The 26397-nt window shown below is 40.3% G+C and overlaps 1 protein-coding gene across 6 annotated transcripts in view; it reads right to left on the reverse strand.

Annotated features, from left to right (window-relative positions):
* Positions 1–3270: 3270 nt before the first annotated feature.
* LOC128688333 (POU domain protein 2-like) overlaps positions 3271–26397 on the reverse strand; it is a 291631-nt gene continuing 268504 nt past the window's right edge. For 3 of the 6 annotated variants that reach the window (XM_070082344.1, XM_070082327.1, XM_070082310.1), the window contains 6 exons: positions 21719–21972; positions 14907–15140; positions 13224–13358; positions 12845–12973; positions 8427–9346; positions 3271–8144 (listed from right to left, as the gene is read on the reverse strand). In XM_070082344.1, coding sequence (XP_069938445.1) covers positions 7910–8144; positions 8427–9346; positions 12845–12973; positions 13224–13358; positions 14907–15140; positions 21719–21972 — 1907 coding nt within the window. In that variant the 3' untranslated portion in view covers positions 3271–7909. Of the gene's footprint in view, positions 8145–8422; positions 9347–12844; positions 12974–13223; positions 13359–14906; positions 15141–21718; positions 21973–26397 lie in introns of all 6 variants that reach the window. The other 3 variants (XM_070082333.1, XM_070082319.1, XM_070082348.1) reach the window with 2 other exon arrangements.

Raw genomic sequence — 26397 nt, forward strand, 5'->3', positions numbered from 1 at the left:
GTCAGCATCCCTGGGAGCAACTGTATCTTCACTGGTAATAATTCTGATTGCCCCCACTGTGTTGCCCTCTTCAATTTTCTTGCTCACCTGGACTCTGACTTTTTCACTGTCAGTAGAGTGAGTGGGGGTTCTGCCTCTCCCTTTTTTGTGTTGACGGGGAAGGTGAATGAGGTTATCAACTCTAGGAAAATCTCTTAAGGATTTAATTATCATTGAGGCTAGCCTCTTTCCCCTTCTTTCCGGCACAGCTAAGCAGACATTGCCAAAAAGTAGCAGGTTGTGCCATGCCTTGATGGTTGGTGGAGCATTTAAGATAGTGGAACCATCGTTTACTTTTTTCAGGAGGTCTGTAAGTTTCCCAGCTGCGTGTGGACGGGCTGCTTTGGGAATATGTGTGAGTGTCCTCGTACCTGTTGCTTTGATTGCTTCCAAGAGATTGTCTGATGAGATAAAATCTGTTGGAGTGGGTTCAGGTGCCTGAGGTGGCTCTGGATCATCACTTTCCACAGGAGGACATCCTGAACCAGGGCAACTACCGTGTTTGCGGAGGAAACCATTAGAGTTGAGACAACGAAGCTGTAAGCATGACCGACACTTGCCTCTCCTAGTATTGCCAGCCGTGCCATTTCCCTGGCTGCTTGCTTCCTCCTGGTTGGCATCCATCTGCTAGACTAGACAATAGGAGTGGAATATGACATGCTGGGTGGGTATGGTGCGTGGGAGGTAGTGAACTTGACCGTGGTGGCCTGGTGGAGTTTGAGGGGCCGGGAGGGGAAGGGGAAAACTTCCCTTGGGAATTAGGTGGGGGAGGCGCAGGTTGAGTGGGGTTATCCCGGGGAGTACAATACACATGGACTTGCACACTATATATTGTTCACACTGTCTTACACTACACATAACTTTATTTGTTTCCCATGTACACTATGAACAATGTGGGTATGGGCCCTGCTGAACCAATGTGTTCACTCACCATCTAGTTACACATCCCACCTCTTCCACCCACCCCCGTGACGTGGGGGTGGATGCACTGACTGGTCACTCCCTCGTTAACATTAATTTCACATTGTTTTTCCATAACATAAGCCTTTAAAAAGTCCATGCATCGACACAAACATTTCCACGTTAACTAGAAGCATGGTGCTGGATATACATGTTTTTATAAGAGCTTTTCGAGGTTTGTATGTACGATAATCTTGGCCGGTACTCATAAACAGTGTAGGCCTTGTACTCCCCCACACCTCCACTGGCCGTCTTCCTCACTACCACCACCACTCGCCAACATTCACAAACTGCACAGCATTTCCACAATTTACCTTGAAACGGTGCTTTGAAATGTCTTCTCGCTTCACTGGAATCTTCCCAGAGTATTCACAATAAGTCCTGTTGAGTCTTAACCTGGTCAGCCTCGTTGATCCGGACTTATAATTGAAAATCCCGCAGCTAGCCCGCCACACGTCTTGCCAGCGCCAGCTGGCAATATATATATTTAACCACAAATTTATATATTTAACAGCATTCCTGGTGATGTATATTTCATTTAATTAATAGGTCCAGAGCAACTTGTGGATATGACAGTGGTAGTATCGAAGGGGGACATTTTTTGCGACCTAGGTGTCCCAAATTCCTACTTGTCTAACTGATAAATAATAATTATCTTTGTTCATTTACTGTTATGTATATAATGATACATTCAGATAAATGCAATTTTCCACAAATACTCTTCTCTGATTTTTTTTAACAAAAACTAACCTATTTCACTAACCGATTTTAATATTACACTTACACTAATCCCCACCTCTGCTAGCCTGGGTAATGAGAAGCAATCAGATTGGATCCAAGAAGAGAAGAGGAAACTCCAGTTCCTTGGTTCAAGAGTCCTTTACCTAGGGCAGTTGGATGTTTACAACTCTTCAAAGTAACATTTTTTACTTAATGCCTGAATATGAGTATTATAATTCACATTGTTTTAGACTCTATGATTGTTATTTTTCTATATTATTCTCCTCCTTCTTTTAGTTTATTTTCAACAATGCAGTTACCATCTGCCATAACATATAGGATTTCTAGGCTCCTTGCAAAAGGATGGACAATCAACCGCTGAGACTGGTGTTGATGTTGATTTTTGGGTTAGCAAGGAAGGTAAGTAGTATTGATAGGTCAAGCAGGTATGGGGAAAGGGGATGGGGATTTAGGGCTGGGAAAGTGAGGAAATTACTTAAAGGGCTTAACTTTTAGGGGTCATATAGGGCCTGGGGAATGAGACATTCAAGTTCGATCCAAGGAAGGGGAGGTTAAGTCCAGTTCCTTGTCTCAAGAGCTCCTTCACAAGCGTCAAGGAAAATAAAATGAAGCTGCAGCAGAGCATTAAGTTAAACTGTTTCTCATGAAGCATTGAACACGTGGGTCTTAATTTTTTTAATCAGGGGAAAACTTTAATCCTTTGGGTTCAGGGGGTCGTATAGTACCTGGGAAATGGGAGGCAATCAGGTTCGATCCAAGTGAAAAAACGTCCAATTCCTTGGATCAAGATCCCCGCACTAGCACCAAAGCATTTCACTTCAGGGGATGTGCATCTTCAGGACAGAGCAGTGAACCTCAATCCTCCATCCCCTAACTGACCAAAGGTTTCCCTCTAGCCAAGTCTCATTCCTCCTCACCCTCTTTTGACCTCAGGCCTTTGGGATTATGGAAACAGTATGAAGTTGGTCCTCCATGTCCATAATTTTCCCATATCACTGTGTTTACCCATGATGTCCCAGTCCTAGATTTCATAACTCATTGCTTTATATCAATTTTCCTATATCTAGTTTCCTTTCAGTTTTTCCTACAATGATTATGGATCTGTTTATCACTTTCACCTTGGTACATTACACTAATACCTGTGAATGTGACTTATGGCTCAATGACAGTGCTGGGTTCACAGATGAAGGTGACTGGATTTCTTTCCCAGATGGGCAGAGCCTGATGTCCGTTCATCTAGCAGCATGTAGATACTTGGACGTTAGTTGACCATGTTGGGTCACATCCTAGGGGGTAGTAATACACTTATTTAATAGGGCTGGGATTTTTAATTATCCATGATAGAATACCAGCTCTTAGCCTGTAAATTCAACTGTGTAGAAAAGAGATTTGCTTTAAGATTACATTATATACTACCTTCTCCATGCAGAGTAGTAAAACACTGAAAAGTGCTACTCTAGTAAGTACTCTCATGAACTCCTGAAAAGTTGCTTTATTTTACAGTATCAGGATTAGAGAAATGAAAGCCACTTTTTGCCTTCTAATTTTTACACCTCTTTATTTGCATCTATAAAATGATTGATAACAAAAATCATTTCCTTTGTACATGGCGCTATACAGACATTATGAGAACAGCTTTTCCCTACATATCTTCAGAATCATGAATTTTTTCATCACCTCTATTTTTATAGTGTCTTCAAAACATTCTTGTGGGCCTTGGGTGAACACTTTTAGCCTATGATTTAGCCTGTAGAGACAGTTTATGCCATTTTGGCCTTTCAAACCAAAATTTTATAACTTCTGGTAATTAAGGAGGATGAATTCATAAATTGGTTAAAAGTTTCAGAGAAATGCACTACATTTTGTTGTATAAAATGTAAATTGGCATCATTCCCTCCAAAAGCCAACATGGAACACCAGCCTAAAAGCCAAAAGCCTAAACTGTTTTTGCCCAATTCAAACTTACTCCACTCTAACTTAATACACCTATTATAAATAGTAAAAATGCATGATAAATTGATAAATAACTTTGACACAAAAGAAGATAAAGTTTTAAAACATATGAAACACCTCAAATAAATCAGATATTTAGTCTATTGTAATGAACAAGCAATCAAACTAAAGGAATCAGGCTATAACTATATTTACACACTGACAGTCTGACAGCTGGTCCTCTGAGAAACAACCGAGTGTGAAGATGGCAGGTTAAGAGAATCTATAATAGTATGGACTAGAGCTTAACTGTATGGTCAGCTTGTTGAATACATAATGAAAAAGATAAGACTAGACAATACATATAAAAGAAGAAAGATGTTGGAAAATTTTGAGATAACTATAAAATAAAAAATAATGACTATAAATGTCAAACAACTACAAGATATATAGTGTAAACAATTAGTAACAATAACAGAACAGTTGTCCTTTGTAAACCAAGCTGAAATATTCCAGGTGCTTCATTTCCAGGTCTTGCAGGGCGGTGACATGTAACAAAATATTAAATAGCAAAAATTACAATGGAGTTGAGCGAACTCCCTCCAGTAAAGTATCACATATGTAACTCAGTACCTCTCATTCACCACTGAAGAGAGAGAAGCATATCACTCTCAACAACACTCAGACTATTAAAGTATCAAAACTAATAGTGGAAGAGTCAAGAGGGTCATTGTATGTCTGTATTTAATTAAATGTCACGTATTGAGTAAATGTGTACTGCTTGTAAAATTAAATTTTAGTAATTGTATTAAAAAACTGAATGAAATGAATATCTGTGAAAAGAATTAATAATATGCATTTTGCTTGCAAAGTAAAAAAAATGTTTTAGTTTGTGCCTGGGGTAGATATTTAGTCATTGGTATATGGAATGTCAACTGCAAAATATTAAAAATATCAAATGCTGTCAGTAGTGCAGTCAAAAGTAAGAAACAGATAGTCTTACTAATCTATGATGCAAAAGTGCATTCATTTCAGGTGTTTGCATAATGCCCAACAAATATAATTATGAAAAATAACACAATTTCACCAGTAACTGTCCACTATTTGTAACTATGAAACCGGGATTTAAGATGAGAAAATCTGAAATGCTCCGAGTAAATGAAACAGGCATTTTTGCCTTATCTTCTACTCAATCCATACATTGTCAACCCAAACAATTAACCACATTTTAACAGATGATAATATACCAATCTTCATGAATTATAATTCATGTAAAACATGGCTCTATTGCTTTTCTACACTCAACAGAGCTTAATTTAGTTATATTAACATAACATATACATTAATCTCGAGAAGTGACCAAGCACTAAATACAACAAAGTTAATTCTGTTTCTCCACTCGTATAGTCAGCAAGTCACACCTAAAAATCACACTAGTACCTAGCAGCTCTGGTCACATACACGCTACAGTCGTGTAAGTACTTGTCAGCTCTCCTCCAATCAGGACTATTACAGCCATGATGACAGTGCACATCCCCCAATGTTTTATGCTATAATTTAATACTCCTGAGTTGAGACGACTGGAAGATATTCACTGTCTGGAAGGCATGACTTTCTGGTGGATCATTTTACACCTTAAAGGGATACACACTTTTTTTTTTTACCGCACATCAAAAATCTTAGGTATGTTTTGACTGGAAAATATACAGTTTTCTAACTGCTTGAACAACCAACATTGACAGACAAAGATGAATGTTTCATGGTTGTCAGTGAAGGAAAATATTGTCAAAGCTAAGGTAAAAATGATAGACGCACATCTGCACACCAGATCCAAACTGGTCATCTAGCACATGTACATGGTACATATCACATGAGCACATGATCAGTTTAAACAATCAACACATACAAATCCTTCTCAAATTTAGTGACCACATGTGCCTACACAGACCTGCTGATAAACATACTATTCAAATAATACTAGGACCTTCAGAAAAATATGTGGATAGCCCACCAACAAGAATAGACAAAGTGTGCACACGTAACTCATCAGCCCTAACAACCAGTACACCTGTATCATGCCAAGTCCTTGTAACCAACACACGCACAAACTTAGGAGACTTGGAAGAGTCAACATCTCACCACAGCCTGTAGAGGCAACAAGGGTGAAGTTAGGATGGGTTATGCAGTGATGTCCCTTCCAGGGGAGCCTTGATGTTAGTGAGGAGCTTCTGATCCAATGAATTGGAGCTACTCTCCCCTTCTTCAGATCAAATCTGACTTCCTCCCAATCCACAGGCACTGTATGACCCTTAAGAGTTTGATGCTTCCCCATAATAATAATATTAATAAAAATAAAAAATAATATTGATAATAGTATGTAGTGATGACATTTGGGTTTGACAGAAACTTGATTAGAGGGCAACTCTGGATGGTGAACTTGAGACTGGGCAGGAACATAATAGGAACTATCCCTCCCCCTCCAATATGAGTGTCAAAATTATCAATCAAAATTCAGGCAGTGACCACCATTAGGGAAGGAGGGGGGCAGTGGACCCACAAACTTTAGTTTGCTTCAAAAGCAACTTCTTATTCTATAGTTCTGCAGAAGTCATTTAAAATATATTTATCACTGTTTCATGTGCCATTTTAAACTGTGACACAGCTGATGTGCCTTAAATGAAGGACTTGCAGTCCTCACATGATCACTTGACTGACTTCTTCCTCTGGAAGACAGCAGAAATATCAGACATTAAACCAGGGCATTCTTGTGGGATCTCGAATACTAAGGACAAGATAATATGGTTTGGCTAAGAATGAATCCATCTTTAACAGAGAAATAGATATTAGTGGAGGTATTCAGTAGAATAAGGAGAGGAATAGACCTCCTTAGCATCAAGAAAAAAGTATGGAGTAAGAGAAACTAGAGGGGAAGTGGGGGGTGATGACCTGACATTGAGGTTATGTACATAGTGTTTTGAGGGGTGGGGGCAATGATGATACAATAAGCCCTTAAAAGTCTAACATCATGGATCCACAGAAAATATAATCCTCAGCTACACAATCACAACGTCAGAGTAAAGAACACGCAGGGGAGCAGTCAGACAAAGTGAGGGACCACGCGACCTATGCTACAACAGTAAAAATGCACCATGGATATGTCCTGCTCCGCGTCGTCCAACCGTCCCACCAACACCAATGTTTGGTTGAGGTATCTTAAGATTTACATACTTCATTTTATATGCAGGAACTTTCATTTCATATCAGGCAAGATTGTTTAAGTAGATATTACTAGAATAATACACTAGTACTCATAGATAAAATAAGCCACATAGACAGTATTCCAATGATAATACAGAAATCAGTTATTTATCTACACACTACACATAAAAACACTTTCCCGTTTTACCCCATTCTTCTTACTAGCTATTGCCAAGGTTCTCACTTGCCTTCCGTGGCTTGGACCCCACTAGCACAAACACCAAGCGCTTTCTCTGGCTCCTAATGTTCAAATATAACTGATGTTTTCCAACTAGGAAAATACTAAAGTATTAAGCACTGAGACATCAGTTGTAGGTATTAATAGTCCTGGTAGGAGACAAGTGTGAGAGTGAGGAGCCTTAGCACTGGCTGTAATCTATAGTTCTGTGTAAGAGACAACTCAAGAGGGACCAACAGACTATGCATTTCTTGTGTTACAATGGCAATTTTAAATGTCTTCCACTATTCACTTTAGTACAGTTTCTCTATTAAAACCACCACTAGATTATTAGTTTTGTCCCATTTTTGTTGTATAAATATCACACAATCAGTTACAGACTCAAGGTGTCCACCTGTGTCCCCTGAGCAAGTCTTCTCACCACTGATATGATGGTGCCTGTTACTTGCAGCCATGACTGTGTGCAACTATAAACCAGGCAAGTCCGGTAGCCATGCTGCCACCAGCACATACCAAATACTAACAACACTGACATAGGATCTCCTTTAGGAGCTGAAGATAGCAACAATGGCTGGTAATGCCAACTTGATATTACCAATAAGGTAGTGGTTGATACTGTTGCCTCTCGACACTATAATTGATATGCCCCATACAGCCGCCATTTACCGCCAAGAAAAAGTTTGGACATTGCACAAAAGGAGCGGTGAGGGCAGTCAGGGGAGGGCTGGCACTAGGGTGTCCCTGCCAGGCAGACTGTGACCCACAGCCCAGCAGCCCTAAGCACTGACGCCCAGCAGACTGCTACTCAGATTTTGTCGAGGCAGATTCAGGAGGTGAAGCTGGAGGATAATTGTGAGTGACCAAAGAAAGCGGTGATGGAAGAGGGCCTCCGGGAGAAAGAGGAGGCGCCCCCAAACTGGTGAGTGTCAGGGCAGAGGAGATGGGCGGCCCAGAAAACATGTTGGTGCTGCTTAAACTCAAAGGTGGACTGATCATTCCACTCGCTGGAGGGTTTATTCGTTTTTCCTTCTGGCGTCTGTGAAAGAAAAGTCTTTTAGTAATTGTCCATTTTTCCCATATTTAAATCACTTTTTCAAATAATGTATCAAAGTATTTTCAATATTATTATATGAAATAATAAACTTCAATCTATATCTAGTAAAAGGTTGAAGGCTTGATAGTGTTAAGAATCTACTGAAAGATTACGTAAAAGAACTGAGCTAAAATGCTCTAAGTTAGAATAACTAAGAAAACACAACTTACCACTATCATGACCCTTACCTTGCAACTGCAAACCAGAAAAAGAATACGTACTTACCTGTTACAGAACCAGACCCTGACTACCTCTTTTTCCATTGAGAGGTTATCTGCAAGCATAGAGATTTCCTCTGAGGTGGGCTTAGGGTTCTGGATGAAGGCTCGCTCAAGAGCCACACGTACACTAGTTTCAATAGAGGTGCGCTTCTTTCGTCGACGGCCAACTGCGTCAGGTGATGAAAGGGAGTTGCTGACAGTTGTTGGATCAGAAATAGTCTTGTCAGCATCGGTTAGCCACTTCTGAAGCAGTGGTTTCAGTTTACACATATTCTTGAAGGAGAGGTTTAGGGCTTCAAAACGACTAATGGTAGTCTGAGAAAAGTCATTGCCGTATAACTTGCCCATGGCCAGTCCTACATCACCCTGGGTAAAGCCTAGTTTGATGCGTCGTTGTTTAAAGGTCTTAGCAAATTGCTCCAATTCCTCCAAATCTGTTGGCTCCTCTGGAAGTGGTTCCCAATGACGAGGAGGTGGAGGCGGTGAATGAGGCATAGGAGGGCGTGCCATGTGACCATGTGGTGGCAAGTGAGGTGCCAGTGGTGAGCTGGAGATGTGTGAAGGTTCAAGGGGTGGAGGCCGCAGTGGAGGTTCACGGATATCTCGCATAGGTACTTCCCTCAGGTCTCTAATATCTCTCAGATCACGAATATCTCTTAAGTCTCTAATATCCCTTGGGGGTTGATGGTGCTGATGCTGATGCTGGTGCTGCTGTTGCTGCTGTTGATGCTGTTGATGTTGTTGGTGAGCCTTCTGTAGCTGTTGTAATTGCTGAGCAGCTTGTGCTACAGCATGCTGTACATTACGAACCTGTGATGCTTGTGAGGGTGCCTGCGACACTGGTGGCTGTAACCCCTGCATGCTTGCAAGCCCCGGAGAGGCTAAGAGGCCTTGCTGCAGCAAATTTTGCAAGTACTGCAATTGCTGCAATGTATAAAGGTTTATTATTAAAACTACGCAATGACTGTTTAGTATTTTTATGGTTTCCTAACAAAACCATGTCATAAAATTTAAATACAATACACAACAACAGACTCCACAGTAAACCATCAATTAACATGCGATCATTTATCATGTTTTCTTTGTTACACTAGTGAAAATTGTGGCATATTTTTGGCTAACACTTCGTAAAATTTGACTATTACTGTGCCACTTCTGGGTAAAAAATTTAGAGAGCTGTGAGCTGGACTGCAGGATTTTTTCCCCTTCATCTAGTGGGCTTGTGAGCAACCTGCCTGTGGGTCAAGCCATTGTCTTTGCAGGAAAGGCCCAGTTTTCTCCCCTGCTTACCCCGTCCCACCTCTCATGTTTCAGTGCTCCACAGATACGTGTCCCATACAATTCAAAGATCTGTGTTTTGTGAATCAGGTTTTGATGTTTTCATTACCATATCTTGTAACTACAAAGTAACCATGGCACCCAAGAGGCATGTAAGTGATACTGGAAGTGGCAAGAAAAAATTTAAGCATTTAAGTCTTGGTGTTATGAAGAAAATCAAAATATTAAACATGTTTAAAAGTGGTGCACATGTGGTGGAGATGGCAAGAGCTTATGGCCTTAATGAAGCATCAGTTCATACAGTTAAAAAGAATGAGGCAAATATATGGGCTTATGCAATGAATAACCCAGGTTGTCACCTCCTGAAAAGAATGACATAGACCACAACAGGTAAATAAAACAGAAAACTTATTGATTTAGTGCTTCAGCTAATCACAGTAGCAAGTAATTTCCTTGCTGAATTGCAGGAAATTATTTATGAGGGTGGCAACATCAAGGCATCAGGTGATTTTAAGTGTAAGCCCAGGGTTATTTACTACTACAAGAATCTTTGTGCTTTAAAAAGTGTAGATAAAACCACCATACCAGTAATTTGGTTGTCAAGCCAGTCAGCAAGGATGACAGAGGAATTTTTATTTATTTATTTATTTATTTATTTATTAACAATTTGAGCACACATACAGAGGTACAAAAAAATACAGATAAGAGCAGCATGCCAAAGCCACTTATACTATGCATAGCATTACGGGCTGGCTTAAAATTAACTTAAGATTAACTAAGCAATGATGAAATCAGTGATAAAACATTAATGTAAACAGATTACTATAAAGCACAAGTGAGTATTACAAAGACAGGTCATATGGTTGCATGCATTGTTGTACATTCAGTAGAATGGAGTATTCTGTTAGGTAGTGTATTTAAAAAATAATAAAGTTAGATTGGGTTTTAGGTTTAACATTTATGTGATATAATTGTGAGAAACATTTAAGATATACAATTTATAAGGTTCAGTTATTCAGTATTTATTTGGATTTGAGTGAGTAAGTGATCTTTGAGAAGAGACTTGAATTTAAACAGGTAGTGTTTCTTTTATATTTACAGGTAATGAATTCCAGATTTTAGGGCCTTTTATGTGCATTGAGTTTTTGCATAGTGTGAGATGGACACGAGGAACATCAAAGAGTGATCTGTGTCTTGTGTTATGGTCATGTGTTCTGTTGAGGTTGGCAAGGAGATGTTTGAGGGGAGGGTTAATATCAGAGTTAAGTGTTCTATGTATGTAATAGGTGCAGTAATAAGTATGGATGTTTTGTATGGTGAGTAGGTTTAGTGTACTGAATATTGGTGGAGTGTGCTGCCTGTAGTGAGAATTTGTTATCATTCTAACTGCAGCCTTTTGTTGGGTAATTAGTGGTCTGAGATGGTTACTTGTTGTTGAGCCCCATGCACAAATTCCATAGGTGAGATAGGGGTAAATAAGAGAGTGATATAGGGCCAGGAGGGCTGACTGTGGAGCATAGTACCGTATCTTCGATAGTATGCCTACAGTCTTGGAAATTTTCTTAGAAATTTGTTGTATATGTGTATGAAATTTGAGTCTATTATCAAGGTGGATTCCTAAGAATTTTCCCTCTGTTAGCTTTGTGATAGGTGATCCGTTTATCATTATGTTAAGAGGGACATCTGTAGCTCTGTTACCAAACTGAATGAAGTAGGTTTTGTCAATGTTTAGTGTAAGTTTGTTAGTCCTCATCCAGGTAGATATTTTCTGTAATTCGGTATTTACAGTATTGGCTAGCGTGACTGGGCTCGGGTGGGAGAAGACGTATGTAGTGTCATCTGCAAATAGTGTGGGTTTGAGTAATTGCGAAGCATTTGGTAGGTCATTTATGTATAGGAGAAAGAGAAGAGGGCCAAGGACACTTCCCTGTGGGACACCAACTGTAATTGGTTAAGCATCACTTTATTCCTGAAGTTATGTTTTACATGCACAGCAAGAGCCTTGCAATCAAGGTTCTCTTCACTCTTGATAATTCCTGTACTCATCTAGAAGCTTTGCTGGATGTGAACCTACATGAAAAAGTTGTATTTTTATCTCCAAATACAACATCTTGAATACAAACAATGGATCATGGACTTATTTAGTCATTCATGTGTAACTACACATGAAAAGTGATGAAAATATTAGTTGCATTAATGGACTCTGACTCCAACCTGGCAATACCAAACTTTTGGAATAAATTTAACATTGCAGATGTCATCAGCAATGCTAGAAGTGCATGGATTGAAATGCCCCAATCAACAGTAAATACAGGCTGGGGAAAGTTATAGCCTTGTGTAGTTAATTCTTTCATTGGTTTTTCCCTCGCTTGAGAGCCAGGTGCTGGAAATAGTTCAGCTGGCAAGGAGATCACCAGGTGATGTCTTTGAAGATGTGAAGATGATGTGAATGAGCTCTTAGAAGCTGATGATGAAGACATAAGTCTAGAGGAAATGTTGACAGAGCTCAAGGCACAGACAGTAGAGAGGCAGATAACAAAAGATCCTGAAGAAAAACAGTAAACACTGCAACAGTTATGTGAGCAGTTCCATATTATTGGTAAAGTTGCAGACTTTTTCCACTGAAGAGAACCCTGACAAATCTGGAAGCACTGCTCTGAAACGGGGTCTAGAGCAGCTGATGATGCCTTACCGTCAGCTGTATAAAGTACTGCAGGGTAAAAAGAGACCAGAGATGCATTACAGACTTTAACCAGTCTCCATCCACCTCAGCCCAGTAGGGCCACAGCATCCCTCTCAACTCTTCACAATCATCGACAAACACCAGCAAAACAATTTAAGGTAAGAAATATTATTTCTGTAACATCTGTAATCTTAAGCAACGCAGTAAACATAATGCATTGAATCGAGAACAATTACAATACCTTTTATTTTTTAAGATTTGGAGACCTAAAGTAACTGAAATTTCTGGGGGTTGAAGGAACATAACCCTATTTTACCCATAAGTTCTTTAGTTTGTTTTACAAGATTTTATCTTACACCGAGTTTTTCAGGACTGTAACTACCATGTTAATCGACGGTCTACTGTATATTAAATTCTAAATAATATAAAGTCCAGTTAATAAGACTAATACACTTATTTACCTGACTCTGAAGAAAGAGTTGTGCCTGAGGTGGCAACTGTGATGCAGCACTAGGCTGTGAGAACAGCATGAACTGCTGAAGTTGCTGTTGAATCTGCTGCTGCTGCTGTGAGAGTGTCTGCTGGAGTGCCTGCAATAAATTCAAATAAGAAGAATACTAATGCATACCAAATAGCTATGTATTCACATACTGTTATAAAGCCATAACATGCTATCAGTATGCTATTTCATTAAAAAATACTGTATTTTGCAGCTTATTAGATGCATTTTTTTCCATAAGCTGTAGCTCTCCCAGTTACGTCTGATGCGGAGCCATTAAAACTAAAATAAGTCTTATAAGCTGTGAAATATGGCATGTTTCACATGCATCAGTGACTCACCTGCAACTCCTGAGGGTTGAGTGAGCCCAGGCTTGGTAATGGTGATGACACAGGGAGCTGGTTGGCCGCAGCTGCTGCTGCTGCTAACTGATTCTGCATCAGCAAGCCAGGCCCCTGGGCTCCTAGAGCCATTAACTGCACAACAAGTATTCAGATTTAAATATTTAATTAGATAAACTGATAAAAGAAAAACTAAATACATACTATACTTGCTATACTGATTATTATACTGGCATGAAATGTTAAGTATGTGGGACATTCAACTGGTAGAGGCTTGATCCTCCGTCTGTTAATCGCAAGCAAATTTGCTACCAAGTTCAGTCATCTGTTTGGTAAAAAAATATGACAAAAAATTATACTAAAATATTTTCAAACTACAGTGGACCCCCGGTTAACGATATTTTTTCACTCCAGAAGTATGTTCAGGTGCCAGTACTGACCGAATTTGTCCCCATAAGAAATATTGTGAAGTAGATTAGTCCATTTCAGACCCCCAAACATACACGTACAAACGCACTTACATAAATACACTTACATAATTGGTCACATTCGGAGGTAATCGTTATGCGGGGGTCCACTGTACAGTATTTGTCACACAGTTATATCAGCATGAACCCTGCTACAACACTTCACAACCACCAGGGCTGTGAAGTGCAATAAAACTTAGATACATAAAGGCTATAGATTTGTGTTCATCTGATGGTGTTTAACTAAAAGTTTATTAATAAGAAAATGCAGTTGTGCATTCAGTATTTTCTGATGTAACTAGTGTTTTCTTTCGTGGCATGTGGGGGATCAAACCTAGGGCAAGGAATTATGCTCTACTAACCATGCTACCACAATCCATAAAACAAGTTACAGCTGTTAGGCTATTAGCAAATAAACAAAATTACCTCTTTTGGTTTCCATAACGTGTAATTTGTTAATTGTTCAAGACCGATATGTCATAAGCATCAGTCTCCTAGGTGCAAGTTATTTGTGAATGGAGGATAAAATTTCTGAAGCCTCTCTATAGGCAGAAATTTTATTATTTTATTTTCTATCTTTCCTGTTATATATACTGACCATAATTTATAGGATATTCTTTCATGAGTAACATTTGTCAAATACTTGGCAGAATCTGAGCAGAAAATCGTCCTTTTGAATTTCTTAAAATGCCTTTTTATTTTTCGAAGTGGTCAGGTACTGGCTTTGATAAGCATGATCTTTCTGCTGTAAAACCATTATGTCCTAGATTTTGGAGTTTATCACCTCAGTATGCATAGTCAGCCATGCAGAACCCCTCTGGTTCATCAAGTTACGTAGTACAAGACCAACTGGTTAAGAGGAACAAAGTCAAATGTTCTTGAGAGGTCATTACAATCCCCATAAATCAACTCTGTATTTAAGGCTCCTCCTTCATGTTCTCATAGCAGAAACTTCACAAAATCCTGATAGACAAGCACTTGCATTTTATGCTAAATCAACTTTTAGTAACACATGAAAAAAAAAATGTAAAGAACTCGGCGATCACCGAGTATCATACGAAATAATTCCGAAAATAAATTCTTTATAGTCAATTCATTAGAGAGAATAAATGACTTGACCAAAAAAAAAAAAAAAAAAAAAATGGGTTCAGACAAAGCTGAGAAGCTGACCTAACTGAACGACAAAGCTGAAGGAGAATAAATATTAATAACTAACCTGGTTGAGGGAGAGGGAGCCAGCTTGAATGGCAGCGAGGGCGGCCTGCACGGAATGGGCGGCAGCAGGGGCGGTGGTGGGCGAGGCGGCGCTGGTGATGGGTGTGTGTGTGACCGTGGGCGTGGGAGAGGGTGATGGGAGGGCGGCCGAGGTGTGTGGGGGCATCATGGGCGGAGGTGAGGGCGTGGGCGAGCGACCTCCATTGCTGGAGCGGCTGGTCAGGTCACGAGCCTGCTGGGTTATGTTACTTGTTACTCACATTGTATAACACACTAGGCTGATGAACACTGTTATTCACACTATAACACACTAGGATGATGAACACTGACACATTGCATAACATTCTTACTACACACTTATCCTGAGAACCAGCACAAAGCCTATAAAGGTCACGCTCCCAGGAACATTAATTGATATATTAATATATATTTATGCTTTTAAATTCGCACTTTCCAAGACTCACACTTACACTCCCTTACACTCTCGCACTTCCTTACACTCTCGCACTTCCTTACACTCTCGCACTTCCTTACACTCTCGCACTTCCTTACACTCTCGCACTTCCTTACACTCTCGCACTCCCTTACACTCTCGCACTCCCTTACACTCTCGCACTTCCTTACACTCTCGCACTTCCTTACACTCTCGCACTTCCTTACACTCTCGCACTTCCTTACACTCTCGCACTCCCTTACACTCTCGCACTTCCTTACACTCTCGCACTTCCTTACACTCTCGCACTCCCTTACACTCTCGCACTTCCTTACACTCATCACGCTTCCTTACACCCTCATCACTCTTCCTTACACCATCATCACACTTCCTTACACTCATCACATTTTCTTACATCCTCGTCAATCTTCACACCCTCGTCACGCTTCACACCCTCGTCACGCTTCACACCCTCGTCACGCTTCACACCCTCGTCACGCTTCACACCCTCGTCACGCTTCACACCCTCGTCACGCTTCACACCCTCGTCACGCTTCACACCCTCGTCACGCTTCACATCCTCGTCACGCTTCACATCCTCGTCACGCTTCACATCCTCGTCACGCTTCACATCCTCGTCACCCTTCACACCCTCGTCACCCTTCACACTCGTCACGCTTCACACTGGTCACTCTTCACACCCTCGTCACCCTTCACACTCGTCACGCTTCGCACTGGTCACCCTTCACACCCTCGTCACCCTTCACACCCTCGTCACTCTTCACACCCTCGTCACCCTTTACACCCTCGTCACTCTTCACACCCTCGTAACCCTTCACACTGGTCACCCTTCACACCCTCGTCACCCTTCACACCCTCGTAACTCTTCACACCCTCGTAACCCTTCACACTGGTCACCCTTCACATCCTCGTCACCCTTCACACCCTCGTCACCCTTCACACCCTCGTAACTCTTCACACCCTCTTTACCCTTCACACTCTCGTTACGCTTCACAATGGTCACCCTTCACACCCTCGTCACTCTTCACACCCTCGTCACCCTTCACACCCTCGTCACTCTTCACACCCTCGTCACTCTTCACACCCTCGTCACCCTTCACACTGGTCACCCTTCACACCATCTTCACCCTTCACACTCTCGTCACGCTTCACACTGGTCACCCTTCACACTCTCGTTACGCTTCACAATGGTCACCCTTCACACCCTCGTCACTCTTCACACCCTCGTCACCCTTCACACCCTCGTCACTCTTCACACCCTCGTCACCCTTCACACTGGTCACCCTTCACACCATCTTCACCCTTCACACTCTCGTCACGCTTCACACTGGTCACACTTCACACCCTCGTCACTCTTCACACCTTCGTCACCCTTCACACCCTCGTCACTCTTCACACCCTCGTCACTCTTCACACCCTCGTCACCCTTCACACTGGTCACCCTTCACACCATCTTCACCCTTCACACCCTCGTAACTCTTCACACCCTCTTTACCCTTCACACTCTCGTCACGCTTCACACTGGTCACACTTCACACCCTCGTCACTCTTCACACCTTCGTCACCCTTCACACCCTCGTCACTCTTCACACCCTCGTCACTCTTCACACCCTCGTCACCCTTCACACCCTCTTCACCCTTCACACTCTCGTCACGCTTCACACTCTCGTCACGCTTCACACTGGTCACCCTTCACACTCTCGTCACGCTTCACACTGGTCACTCTTCACACCCTCTTCACCCTTCACACTGGTTTCCCTTCACACCCTCTTCACCCTTCACGCTCTTGTCACGCTTCACACTGGTCACCCTTCACACCCTCGTCACTCTTCACACCTTCGTCACCCTTGTCACTCTTCACACCCTCGTCACTCTTCACACCCTCGTCACCCTTCACACCCTCTTCACCCTTCACACTCTCGTCACGCTTCACACTCTCGTCACGCTTCACACTGGTCACCCTTCACACTCGTCACGCTTCACACTGGTCACCCTTCACACTCTCGTCACGCTTCACACTCGTCACGCTTCACACTGGTCACCCTTCACACACTCGTCACTCTTCACACCCTCGTCACCCTTCACCACCTCGTCACTCTTCACACCCTCGTCACTCTTCACACCCTCGTCACCCTTCACACTGGTCACCCTTCACACCCTCTTCACCCTTCACACTCTCGTCACCCTTCACATTGGTCACCCTTCACATCCTTCACACCCTCGTCACTCTTCACACCCTCTTCACCCTTCACACTGGTCACCCTTCACACCCTCTTCACCCTTCACACTCTCGTCACGCTTCACACTGGTCACCTTTCACACCCTCGTCACCCTTCACACCCTCATCACACTTCCTTGCACCCCTCACACTTTCTAACCTAACATTTGCAAACATTTTAAAACGTTCTAACATTCTAGCACTAACACTTGCCAACATTAACGCCTTCTAACACAAGCCCATTTTAACATGCTAACATTAATACTATCTACTGTCAAATATTCGAACATTGTAGTCATATTTAACCTTGTTTCTAATATTCTAGAGCATTCTCTAGCACTTTATGACATTTTAACATTACCAAATATTCTAACACTTTCTAACATAGTGTTCTAACATTCTAAAACTTTCTAGCCTAACAAGTTCTACCTACTATCATTCTAAGATGTTCTAGCATTCTAAATGTTTCTAGCCAAACATTCTCCAACATTCTAGCATTTCATAACACTAAACATTCTAATGCTTTCTAAGACTTTGAACACTTTCTTAAATTGCCTAACATTGCAACTTTCTAACATTAACACACCACACCTGCTACATATATGTAGTGAACACTTAGATGAACATTTAGTTCACTTTAAGGATCATGAACATTTTGTTCACTTGAGAAAACATGAATATTTTGTTCACTTGTAAGATAATGAACATCGTGTTTACTTGTGAGAACATGAACTGCTGTTCACTTTTATGAACACGAACATTTTGTTCACCTGTAAGGTGAACAAGAGGAACTTGTGTTAACCAGTAACAATGAACACCTATCTGCTCAGCCTCAGTTCATCACCATACTATCATTATCCTCACCCCTCATCACTATAATCATCCTTTCACTATCCTCACCTTCATCACTATAATGACCATCCTATCACTATCCTCGCCCTTATTACTATAATCATCACCATTCTATCACTTTCCTCACCCTCATCACTATAATGACCATCCTATCATTATCCTCACCCTCATTACTATAATCACTATCAAATCACAATCAACATCATAATCATTACGACTATCAAAATCATCACAATCACCAATCACCACCATCATCACTGTCACCATTATTACTATTACCATCACTAACAATACCATCACCGTTATCACCATTATCAGGATTATCACCATTATCGCCAACAATATCACCAATGTTACCACTATCACTATCACAATCACCACCAGTAACACTTTCACCATCACTATTATCTCCATCATTACCATTAACCCTATCACCATCATTATCATCGCCATTCTTAGTATCAGAGGCATCACTATCACTGTTATCTCTATCATCTCTACATTCATCACTATCACCAATCAGCATTATTACCACCACCATCATTACTTAGCAATATCACCATTATTACCACTATCATTATCATTACTTATCACCATCACTATCAATCATTATCATCGCCATCACTATCCCTATCATCACCATCACTATCATAATCATCGCCACCATCATTATTATCGCCATCACTGTCATTATCATCGCCATCATTATCACCATCACTATCATTAACATCGGTATCGCCATCACTCATCACCATCACTATCATTTAACATCACTGTCATTACTATCATTATCATGTGCATCACTGTTATCTTCAATGTCATTACCATCGTCATCGCTATAATTATCATCACTATCCCTATCATCATCGCCACTGTATCATTATCATCACCGTTAATATCGACATCACTATCATTACCGTTAATATCGATATCACTACCATCACCGTCACTATCACAACCATCTTCACTATCGTAGCCATTCCTATCACTATAATCAACACTATCATCACCGTCACTATTATAGCCATCACTATCATAGTTATCACTCGCTATCACCATCACTAATATAGCCATCAACTCTATCACTATCAGTGTCATCACCATCACTATGATCACAATCACCATTATCGTTATCACCATCTTACTACCATCACTGTCAAAAATATACTCATTCCCCTACGACCACCGTTATATCTAATCTCATACAAGGTGTTTCAAATATATGGTCCCAATTTCTAAGCAGAATGTTTTGAAATTGGGTCCAAAATTTAAAACGCCTGTATAATTCTCTCTCTCTCTCTCTCTCTCTCTCTCTCTCTCTCTCTCTCTCTCTCTCTCTCTCTCTCTCTCTCTCTCTCTCTCTCTCTCTCTCTCTCTCTCTCCCACATTACCAAAGATATTTAAATAATTCCCGTAATAAAAGCAATAATAATGTAGCTAATGATAATTTGATTTTTAAATTACGAACATTATTTACATTCATTATTTTAAGTAATTATTTACGTATACCTGTCATTATAAACTGCTGATGAGCAATTGTTTTTAATAAATATTAATGTGTTAGTAATGTATTTTAGACACCCGTGAGATTATCATCTTCTGGGACACTAAAAGACAGGAGGAACACTGCAGTAGGCCTACTGGCCCATACTCGGCAGGTCTTTCTCAAATACCAACAAAAACATTTGCCCAAGAGGTAGTGAGCTTTCTTAATGTGGTGTAAATGATTAATTACGAGTCATCACCTGACAAGGTTAATGGGGGTTTAAAGCCTATCGATTACACCATGGCCATTAAGGCTGCACGGTAAATCTTTTTCATAGGCAGACAAGAATACTTTAATCCCTAAAATAGGGACTGAAGTAAAGTCTTAGCATATATATATATATATATATATATATATATATATATATATATATATATATATATATATATATATATATATATATATATATATATATACCTAGGTGAATATATCCTGCATAGCAGACACAGACATCCTGTATAACAGACACAGACACCCTGTATAACAGACACAGACATCCTGTATAACAGACACAGACATCCTGTATAACAGACACAGACATCCTCTATAACAGACACCCTGTATAACAGACACCCTGTATAACAGCCACAGACACCCTGTATAACACAGACATCCTTTATAACAGGCACAGATACCCTGTATAACAGACAGACACCCTGTACGACACAGACATCCTGCATAACAGACACAGACATCCTGTGTAACAGACACTGACATTCTGTATAACAGACAGACATCCTGTATAACAGACACAGACATTTTGTATAACACACAGACATCGTGTATAAAAGACACAGACACAGACATCCTGTATAACAGACACAGACATCCTGTATAACAGACACAGACATCCTGTATAATTCACAGGCATCCTGTATAACAGACATCCTGTATAACAGACACAGACACCCTATATAACAGACACAGACATCCTGTATAACAGACATCCTGTATAACAGACACAGACACCCTATATAACAGACACAGACATCCTGTATAATAGACACAGACATCCTGTATAACAGACACAAACATCCTGTATGAAAGACACAGACATCCTGTATAACAGACACAGACACCCTGTATAACAGACACAGACACCCTGTGTAATAGACACAGACATCCTGTATAATAGACACAGACATCCTGTATAACAGACACAAACATCCTGAATAAAAGACACAGACATCCTGTATAATTCACAGGCATCCTGTATAACAGACGTCCTGTATAATAGACACAGACACCCTATATAACAGACACAGACATCCTGTATAATACACAGACATCCTGTATAACAGACACTGACATCCTGTATAACAGACAGACATCCTGTATAACAGACACAGACATCCTGTATAACAGACACAGACATCCTGTATAACAGACACAGACGTCCTGTATAACAGACACAGACATCCTGTATAACAGACACAGACCTGTCAGGAGACAAGTGAATTTTCTAACTTATAAATTAACACCAACAGTTTTGTTACAATGTATAAATGATTAAATTTAATAATCATTAATGATTATTTCGTTAATGTCTATCACTGACATAATAATATTAACCGATTTTTCCTAATACAGTAATTATTTTTTTGATGCGTGATTATTAATTTATTTCAGTTAATGTTTGTTAATTTTATTGATTTATGTTAATAATTAGTAGTGGGTTAATAGTGGATGCATTTTTCAGTTGTATAAACACGTGTCAAAAAAACAGAAGTCTGGAACATTTACCAAATTAATAACTGGGTGGAAGTGTCTTGGGGTGGGCGGCATCTGCATCTGGGCGTGGTGGGAAACGTGGGTCTGCACGAGCCCCACGGGCGTGGGCGTGCGTGGGCGGGCGGTGGGCGTGGGCACGTCGGAGGAGGAGGTGGGCGGGGTGGTGCCATCCATGGAGTCATCGAGGGTGTGGTCGTGGACGCCATCACTACCGCAATCACTGACGACCTCTTCCCTCTCACAACCGTTCACGCTGCTGCTGCCCTCTGGCGGCAGACACACCACTAGTTAGTGCACATCAACATACAGAACAGTGTGACGCACACACAATGTAAACATACACAGTGTGACGCACACACAATGTAAACATGCACAGTGTGACTCGCACACAATGTAAACATACACAGTGTGACTCACACAATGTAAACATACACAGTGTGACGCACACAATGTAAACATACACAGTGTGACGCACACACAATGTAAACATACAGTGTGACGCACACAATGTAAACATACACAGTATGACGCACACAATGTAAACATACACAGTGTGACGCACACACAATGTAAACATACATAGGTCAATACAGAAAACATCTTAACTCGATTTGATGATAATTTAAGTTTGCATTAGACATAGTTCTACTTTGTAGACATTATCCATAAAAGGTGCGAAAAATGTTATTTTAAGATATATTAACCACTCCAATACTTTCACGAGAAGAAAGATGTATGTGGTATATTGCACGCCATACCCAATCAACAGGGTTCAGTCTGCGGTGTTCCAGTAATATACTGACTTCAAAACAAAAAACATGGCTACCGCAGAATCATTCACTTAATAACATCACGTGGGATTTTCACACCAGATGTGAGTGCCACTGTTGATTAACTTTCATAATTTGTTTATCAATAGGTTGTTTAGACTGCACAGTTTCGTTATGTTTAGGTTATGTTAGATTACCTGGAGAGAGTTTCGGAGGTCAACGCCCCCGTGGCTCGGTCTGAGACCAAGCCTCATGGTGGATCATGGTCTGATCAACCAGGCTGTTGCTGCTGGCTGCACAGTTTTGTTATGTTTAGGTCATGTTGGGTTTCACTGAGTTTATGTTGCTAGACTGCACTGAATTTCGTTATGTTAGGCTGCTTATCCAGAGTAGTCTGCCGTAACCTACACTAAAGCAACCCTAACTAAATTTAAAATAACACTTTTTTGGATAATTTGCACAGCGTAAAATTAATTATACTGTAAAACAAATTAATATTATACACATTAAACTATAAATTATCATCAAACTCAGCGGAGCAGCTCTTCTCAATAATGGCTTATATAGAGTAAAAATAGATACAGTAAAATATGTTGAAGATTGAGACATTTGTGCAACATATGGGAATCTTTATTCAGGAAACGTTTCGCCACACTGTGGCTTCATCAGTCCAATACAAAGTAGAAAGGTGTAAGGATAGGAGGAGTTTGAGGTAATGAGTCCCCCCACACACAGTATAATATGTACACAGTAAAACCTGTGCATAGAGTGTACACAGTATAACATACACAATAAAACATGTACACAGTATAACGTACACAGTAAAACATGTACACAATGTACACAGCATAAGTACATAGCATGTACACAGTATAACATGTACACAGCATACGTGTACACAGTATAACACACACAGTAAACTATCGGTATAATATATTACAGTGGTTCTTAACCGGGGGGCTCGTCCCCCCCCCAGCCCCGTTAGGAGGGGCGTAAGTAATTCCTAGAGGGCGCGACCCCAGAGCAAAAATATAGAACGTGCTGTGTATTTACTTCTTAAAGAGAACTATATTGAGTAGTTAAAAATAACAAAGCCAAGAATGAAAAATAGTTTTCCAGTTTTTCTATTAAAATGAAGACTTTTTAAGGGAAAGGCGCTGAGATAAATATCAACTGTGACAATGTGACCTGAAATAGGTTAGGAACCACTTTTATTCAATATAATATACACAACGGATATAAACAATATAATACACACAGTTCAACATAAGCAAAGTATAATATAGACACGGTATAACATACAGAGTATAACATGGCAGCTAATAAGACAAACATACACACAGTATGCATGGAACACGGTATATCATCTCCCCAGGGGTCAGCGCGCCCCACGCACAATACTCATACATCACACACAACGTATTAAATTATCACACTGGCTTCGTATAGTGATAACTCTCACTAAAATACTAATTCTACCAGCACAAACTTTCACTTACTCTGGTGAGAAAGCGCCGAATGACCCCTGCGGGTTTAGCGAGTCATGTATAATAATAATTTATTACTATTTATTATTATTATTATTATTATTATTATTATTATTATTATTATTATTAAGAGATAATTCCAGAAAATGTTTACCCTATATACTTCATATATTTTGTTCACAGTTAATATACCTGTCGAGATATGTGCTAAAGTATCGGTATCGCTGTATGTCGGCCGATATATAGCGTTATTTTTTAAAACATTAATTTTACATGCGAGCTTAAAAATGTTCAACGCACCACCTCACGACTGTGAGGGTTACCCCCCCCCCACACACACACACACGCATGCATATACTTACTTAGCTACAACAGGCCTAGTGTCTAATCGACATGTGCCTAGGATAAAATGGTAACTAACACGTGAAGCAGTATCGCTAAACAGTGCTCCCAGGATTTAGTGTTCTAATGGCTGTCCTAAGATATTATTAGCGGTCATCGTACGTGAGTGAATCAGTGAACATACCTACAAGAGTGTAATAGCTTTCAAGAGTGCGAATAATGTGATAAGATCAAGAATTTTACAATTTAAATTTGAATGAATGTTGAGTGAGGGAGGGTAGCAGTCAGCTGATGAGGCTGCTGGCTGCAGTGTTGACACAAAATATACAAACATATTAATTGGGTTAACGGTGTGATCTGAAATATTAACAAATACAGATATTGGTTATAGCAGCAGTGTAGTGATAAGGTCATAAACGAGTGATTAAGTAAATACTGAAAGTAAGAAAAAATTAGTCAATCCCCAGCTGTTGGTGTTGTGAATGTAGTTAATATCATCAGATTTGTTATGACCACAATACTGTACTAAAGAAAAAAGAGTGAATACCAAGTCTTAAAAGAAAAAGAAAATAATAACTTGAATGCATGATAAAGTTCCTGAAGGAGTTACAAAGTGAAGGAGTTGATAGCAGCCGACCAGCAGGAACCTCCACTGTGCAGACATCACTTGCCTATGTGTGGTTAGCTTTTGGTTGATGTCTAAAGTGTCAGTGTCTCGCCCTGCTGGTTGTATGTTATACCATCACTCTCTCCCTAACTTTCAGTGCCAGGAGATAGATAGGGGTAACCCTGATAATGTTTAGTAAATTATCTAAATATCTTCAGAAGAGTTGTGTAGCCAAGTGACCCCCCCCCCCGTCTTTCTGACAGCGACAAGCTAGTAAACAAGTACACATACATACAAACACACGTGTTCACCAGTAATTATTATTATTATAGTAAATATTAGTGTATATTAATAAGGAATTAAGTGAGAAATAATTCTATAATTTTCAAAAAAGTAACGTAGCCTAGAGTGCAAAGATCCGGGCCGGAAGAGTACCGGTGAACCAAGAACAACAACAATAGAGTGTTAACGTGACCCACCCCACTCTTTTTCAAAGAACGACAAGCTAATAAACACACACAAACACAAGTGTACACAGTAAATATTATAGTATATATTAGTGTATATTAATAAGGAATTGATTGTGAAATAATTCTATAATCTTCAAAAGAGTAGCGTAGCCTAGTGTGATATATGAACCCCCCCTTTTTTAGACTAAAAAGCGCGCGCGCACGCACACACACGCACATATACATACACACACGCACATATACATACACACACACACATATACATACACACACGCACATATACATACACACACACACATATACACACACATATACACACACATATACACACATATACACACATATACACATATACACACACATATACACACACATATACACACACATATACACACATACACACACACACACACACACACACACACACACACACACACACACACACACACACACACACACACACACACACACACACACACACACACACACACACACACACACACATAAACCTAACCTAACACATTAGCTCATAAATCCCCCACCACACACATTTTTAAGATAAGCTGAAGCAGCTAGAACATCCCAACAGGATAAAAAAAAATGGGATCTCAAAAGGGAGGACGTAAAGGCAAGGGAACCGATGATGGCTGGTCGAAAAAGGAAGAATGGGTAGAACGGCTCAAGAACAAAATGGAACAATGGGAGAAAACGTTAAATGAGCTTTGCAATAACATATTAGAGCAAATATCTGCAGAGAGAAAGAAGTGGGAATCACGTGCTGTAGTAGCTGAGGCAAAGATACAGAGATTGGAGGAAGAAATGGATGTGCTGAAACAGGATCTAAAGATGAGGTCCGAAAGGAGCAAGATGACTGAAATGGGAACATCAGCAGGCAGCGAGGGGACTGAAGGAGGGGATGGAGCTAAGCAGTCTTTTGCAGCAGTAATATCAGGCCATCATGGTGTCTGGGAGATGATTAGGGAAACAGCAAAGGAGATGTTTAATTCAGATCCAG

The sequence above is a fragment of the Cherax quadricarinatus genome, chromosome 1, assembly GCF_038502225.1.
Source record: "Cherax quadricarinatus isolate ZL_2023a chromosome 1, ASM3850222v1, whole genome shotgun sequence".
Taxonomy (NCBI): domain Eukaryota; kingdom Metazoa; phylum Arthropoda; class Malacostraca; order Decapoda; family Parastacidae; genus Cherax; species Cherax quadricarinatus.